General features: G+C 40.9%; 1 protein-coding gene across 1 annotated transcript in view; it reads left to right on the top strand.

Moving 5' to 3' along the window:
* ADAMTS17 (ADAM metallopeptidase with thrombospondin type 1 motif, 17) overlaps positions 1–6,085 on the top strand; it is a 169,856-nt gene that overhangs the window by 73,668 nt on the left and 90,103 nt on the right. Inside the window, exons 7-8 of the mRNA XM_009995309.1 lie at positions 2,984–3,124; positions 4,369–4,519. Of these exons, the coding sequence (XP_009993611.1) occupies positions 2,984–3,124; positions 4,369–4,519 (292 nt within the window). The remainder of the gene's footprint in view (positions 1–2,983; positions 3,125–4,368; positions 4,520–6,085) is intronic.

The following is a 6,085-nucleotide window of genomic DNA, read 5'->3' on the forward strand; positions in this document are numbered from 1 at the left end:
ATTCCTGCTTCTCATCTAAGAGCCATTCTTATCGGCTCTTTTTTCAAGATCAGTTCATGTAAGAATAGAACTTCTTCCCGTGGCAGAGTATTTCGAGAGACTGATTATCAGCTTCTAATGCCGTGTGAACTTCTGAATAGCAGGTAAGATTAGATGATCACAAAGGAAATGCAAAGTACTGAGTCAGTGCTTGCACTGCTGTTTATTACAAACACATAGTGCCCTGTCCGATTTATTTCTGGTAAAAGGAAGGGGACTATTCATTAGTGAAAAGAGTCAGCATGGCATTACATTTACTATGTGTTTAGGAAAAACGGATTCCTTTGATGTAGCTGGAGACCCTTGAACTTCAGAAAAGAATGTGTTAGCATACTAGGGTATGCCTTAGTGCTGCAGGTTATTTAATCCTTCCCTCAAGTGAGTCATTGTAAGGTAAAGTAGATTCTGGGAAAAGTTCTGTACTGCCAATTAAAACAGGCTCCAAAGGTGTTGCTGGTTTCATTCTACCAGAAACTCATCTCAGAGGCCAGGAGAGGTTGCCTATGTACCTTGAGGCCAGATCCCAAGCTAATGTAAACTGGCGTTGTTCTTTTGACAGAGCAGAGCTCCTTTGCTTTATACCAACAGCCCAGACTCAATTCCTTTATGCTTATGACTTTTAAAAGAATTTCTCTTAAGAAATTAGGAGGACTTCAGAAAGGTGTCAATTTCCACACATGTAAGAATTGAACAAATTTCAGAAGAAGCCAGTAAATAACTCTGAGATGTGAGTACTTTTAGGGAATATGTTCTATCTGCCTGAAACAGCTCTGCAAAATTCAAAGCCTAGTAATGAAAGTTAGCCACAGCATTTCTCCTAAGCAGACATCTTCCATGAGGTCAGCTTTAACATGAATTTAAGGACAGGAATGTACTAATTAGCAACTGTTGCCCTTTTTTGCCAACAAAAAGATCCCACTTTCAAAAAATTTAACAAAGAATAAATGAAGCTGATCAGAAAGCTAAGGCGTTAATCTTAATTAAGGAACTCTAAAAGAAACAGAAGTCTTTTGTGGAAGAGATAAAAGCAGGGAGTCCAAAACACTTTGAAAAGTCAGGAAAGGAAGATGGTTTGTTTTCACCTTTTTCAAGTGGAACAGCCGAGGTGCCAACCAGGAGGCCATTCAGGAAGCTGCCAGAAGGGGAGGCTGCCAAGTTCCCTCCCACAGAAGCCCTGACAGAGTAGAAACTTGAAGGACCCAACTTTGGGTCTCAGCACTGTGGCAGTGAAAAGGCTGACAAGCTGAGAAGAGACCTTGGAAACCTGCTTGTTTCCATTAGGAAAGTTAACACAATTGCCACATGCCCACAAGCCTTCTAAACTGGCATTTTGGAGCAGGCAAACTTTCCTCTGGAAGATTTCCAGCAAACTTGCATACCTTGCTTCATGGTACTTAGTTCTTTCTTTCCTGTCTTTTAGGAATATGAACTTTAGATGGGGCTTATTTGCATTGGAGGAATATTGCTGGAACTTTCTTCCTAGCATGTGAAGAGTTTTCTCTGTGTGTAGAAACAACATGGGTAAAATACTTGGAGTGAAATCCAGGCTCATTGAAGTCAATGGCAAAACTCCCATTCACTTCAGTGGAGCAGGAATTTCACTCTTTACTGTTTTGAAGTTAGAGTTACTAATAGACTGTTAAATTATTCCTGCATGCATCAAACAAAATGTGCTTGATGTTAATGTTTCTGCTGTGTTCAAAACCTGCAAAGGTTTAAAAACAAGAATGACTCTGAACCTCTGAGTCTAAAAATTATGTTAAATGTAGTTTTGCTAGAAATAATAATGTCCCTGGAGATAAACCTAAAATAATAGACTTCACCATGTAATCTTCACTTTAAGCTAAAAATAGCATATATGGTGGTTTAATCTAAGCCATAATTATCAAACTGCTGAAGCTCGTTTTGGTTCATTTCAACTAGAAATGTATGTCATGTTTAGGCTTTGAACAGTTGAGTCCCAAATTTGCAGGAAAGCAAAGCCAAGAGCATAGTCAGAAAGCAAACAGGAGCCTTTCATTTGTAAGACAAATACCATGATTGGAGAGTCCAACACCATATCTAAAGGGACTGCTCCTGGGTTACTCAGACCAGCCAGCTGGAGACCTAGGGAGTTCCTATTAATCTGTGTCATCAGCCTCAAACTGGTGACTGTTATTTTGCAATGAAGTGACACTGGCTATACGAGGCTCTTCTTCTCTGAAAGCCATTTTCCATTTCATGTTGGAATGGAAGGAAGGATGTTAACCTTTCAAAAAGTTCTAACTGTATGATTTAACATTTTGAAGTCACATAATTTATCCCTTTGCCACCATGAAGGCTCTTCACAAAGGCAGAGGAGTCTCACCATCCTGTAGTGGCAACAGAAGGTTTACACTGAGCCATGATTCACTCTAACAGCCCAATGGTAGAGATACTGCTCATGATAGATTGGTCCTGAGTGGGAAGTTGGATGGAGGTTAAAGTAAAACTTTTCTTTTTCTGAATGCTTTTTGAAATCCCCACTTGAATGTGTTTGAATTCCTCCACGTATGTTCGTGGTACCCAACCTGCTGTTCAGTTAGGTGGCTTGTTTTGCTGAGTAGATCACATTCTGCTGAGATTGGCATGAGGCAGTTGTGGTGCTTGTTTGGACACTGCTTGCAGAAATGAGGGCTTGATTCTGCCTCAGGCTCCTGTTGTAGAGTCATAGATTAATTTATGTTGGAAGGGCCACTGGAGGTCATCAGATCCAACCCACTACTCAAAGAAGGATCAGCTTCAAAGTTAGATGGGAGATTGTACAATATCACAAATTTAGAGGTTTTTCCTAATAGTAGAGCTATTCCAGCTCTGTGCAGCCTGCTTTCAGAATTGCTAAGTGTCGTTGCTAAGTCCAAGGGGAAAGGAGAAAGCCACAACATAACTTGATGGGGTTTTTTCTTGTTTTGTTTTAATCAAACAGCATGGGAATGAGCCATGATGATGATCACCAGCCCTGCGCGGGGAGGTCTCATATTATGTCTGGAGAATGGGTGAAGGGCAGGAACCCAAGTGATCTTTCCTGGTCTTCATGCAGCCGCGATGACCTTGAGAACTTCCTAAAGTAAGGATTGTGCTGGTTATCAAAAATCCTATCAGGCAAGAATCCAATGTGTCATTTGGAAGTGAAAGTATAAACAGTTTTCCTTTAAAAATAAATATGTGCATGTGTCATTAGGATGTGCAAATCTGAATCTGTCTCCATTACAGTAGCCCTCCTGAAACTGAGGTTTGCAGAGAGGCAGAACTGTGTGCAGTTGTCAATGTACTGAAACTGTCTTAAAAACAATCCCAGATCACCATCATTTTACCAAAAAATCTGTTTGTAGGTGGCCTGAAAAAATCATATTCATTGAAGGATGCTGCCAGCTCTGTGCTGTGTCTTTTACATTATTGTTATTAAATAGTTTTATTTTATGGAAGCTTTATTTTGCCTCAAGGTAATTCTGATGTATTTTCTCTCCCCTCAGTGAGTGTTGGTCTTAAACAATCCACTATAAACTTCTTTCCCACTGCTTCCATATTTCAGTCCATTGTGTTCCAGCAGATCAGGAAGGATTTCTGGCTGTACTATAGCAAGCGCTAGAATTGTCTGAAATCTGTAATTATGATCTTAGACCTACAAGTGCAACTCTTTGACAAACAGTGTCTGGCATAGTGGCCAGTGCTTTTGTTGCTAGAAATGGATTCAGCATGAAAAATTCCTCCCTCTGGGGATTAGAGGTGGGAGAGAAAGGAAAATAATGAAAGAAAACAGGATATCTACTGTTACATTAAAGGCATGAAGTTGAAAAAGACGTTGCATCTGAGCTCACTCTGGTCCCACATAGAGGACAGATTATGAAGTGATGCTGTCATTGGTAAAAGATTGTTGTGAAGACAAAGGGAAAAATCTTTCCTTTATGTCTGTGATGGGTAAAAAATCAAGGGCTTAAAATTCAGCAAGGGAGATTCAGGTCAGACATGATGACTTTCTAGCTGTCCTTGTAAGGCTCATGAATCTTTGAACTAGGTAGCTTGAGGGCAGGATTGAGTCTCCATTGGAGTTTTAGGAATAGTTAAGACAAATATTTGACCCAGAATAACATGAGTATAGTTGATTTTCCTTAAGACCTGGAACCAGGGGTGAGTTCCCAAGGACCATAGATGTCAATGATTTAGAAGGCTTCCATGCGTATTCTGGGAAAAACCACCATATTTTACATGAGGTCATCAAGTTCCCTGTTAAAGCGAGGACCAGCAGTGATCTAACACTCCAGTTCAAAGGTGCTTTCCCTTAAAGGCATGTTTAATTCTTGCACTCCACAGGTCCAAGGTCAGCACCTGTCTGCTGGTCACAGACCCCCGCAGCCAATACGCCGTGCGGCTCCCTCACAAGCTGCCAGGAATGCACTACAGTGCTGACGAGCAGTGCCAGATACTTTTTGGGACCAATGCTACATTCTGTAAGAATATGGAGGTAAGAGCTCATGGGCTGTACTGGGAAATAGGGTGGGAAGTAGAAATAAAGCTGTCAAGCATGGTGGAAGAGCCTGTACTTTCCTCAGCACTGCTTCGTGGGATTTTCAGCGTGTTCAGTACTGCTGATACAACATCAGTAGTCAAACTCCCATTGACCTTTGTGTCATCAGCACATAGTTCTGCAATCCTCCTCCTTTCCCTGCATTGGTCTAGTTAAATGTCCTTAAGCAGACCCAGAAAACCTTTTGTTCGTACTTGGCCTTAATTTAGGACCAGTTCCCTTTTGACACTGATTTGCTGAAGTACTCAGGAGAGATTGTTTTGCTGGAAGTTCAGCTGAGGTGAAGGTCTCTTCTCGCAAGAGTGCTTGCCTGCTTTCACAGAGTCAGCTTAGCTGACTGTCTGGATCTTTCAATAGATCTCACTTTTAGACTGCTACATGTTCTTAGGAGCTGACTCTAGTGCTGTGCCAAGGAAATATTAATGACTGTTTGTTTGATGAGGCCATTTAGAGATTAGTGCAGAATTAGGTTCCTTCCTGTGTGTTTTCTAAGCAACAGGATTTGGGTGCAATACGGGTTATATCACATGGTTGGCAAAATGGAAACACTTATTTTTGGTGTCTAGAAGTAGACCACATTTGAGATGAGGCTGACTTGTTCTCTGGCATTTAGACAGCTAAACTTTTCCTAAGGTCTTACACATAATTAGATGTCTTCATTCTGACCACACCTTGTCTGCATCCCACTTTAAGATAGGGACTGGAGAGAGGCTTACTTCCACTGTGGCCTCTGAGATATCCAGAAGAAAGTCATGAAGCACTGTGTCCTGTCACCAGCACCAGCTGGCAGCATTCTGTCCTATGCAGACAGGCATAGAGCAGCCAGATTTCTTGCTGTACTTAACTAGGAACTTGTATTTTTTAGTTGTCTCTTTTTCCTATTCTGAACAATCTTGGGACCTTAAATCAGTGCTAACAAAGAAAACAACAATCAGTGATAACTAAGGTTTCTAAGTGCCAAATTACAAAACTGTTGAACACATGCAAGTCCTGGGAACATGCTCTTAGTTTCACATTTGCTGTTTTATTTATTTTGGATTTGGAAACCAGCTAATATAAAACAATAAGAAAAGAATCTGAGTAGGTTGTATTTTCCAGCTCCGTGAAGAAAATGCAGACCACCAGGACTACTGTACTGGAAGCAGAGTATTAGAATATAGGTCTGTAAAGAAAACCCCTGATCTACCCAGGATGATTCAAGTTCTTCCACTTGTGTGGGTGTCACCCAGCTCGGCTGGTGTTGGAATAGATATTTGCTATTTCCTTGTTGAGATTAAAACCATTTTGTTTCTGGATAATCCAGTGCCTAATGAGAATGTCAGCCTACTGGTAGGTGGTCAACTTTTCTCATGCAGAAATTTCATGTCCAGTCTGGAATTGCTTCAGGGACAAGTTGCTTGCCAGAAGAACAAGCCAAGAAGCACTGTTCTCTGTAAGATACAGACAGCAGGTGTTTGTGTCTCCCAAGATTTTTCACTAGTCTTATTATTTGACATTTTTACA

The sequence above is a fragment of the Chaetura pelagica genome, unplaced genomic scaffold (assembly GCF_000747805.2).
Source record: "Chaetura pelagica isolate M959 unplaced genomic scaffold, ChaPel_1.0 scaffold453, whole genome shotgun sequence".
Taxonomy (NCBI): domain Eukaryota; kingdom Metazoa; phylum Chordata; class Aves; order Apodiformes; family Apodidae; genus Chaetura; species Chaetura pelagica.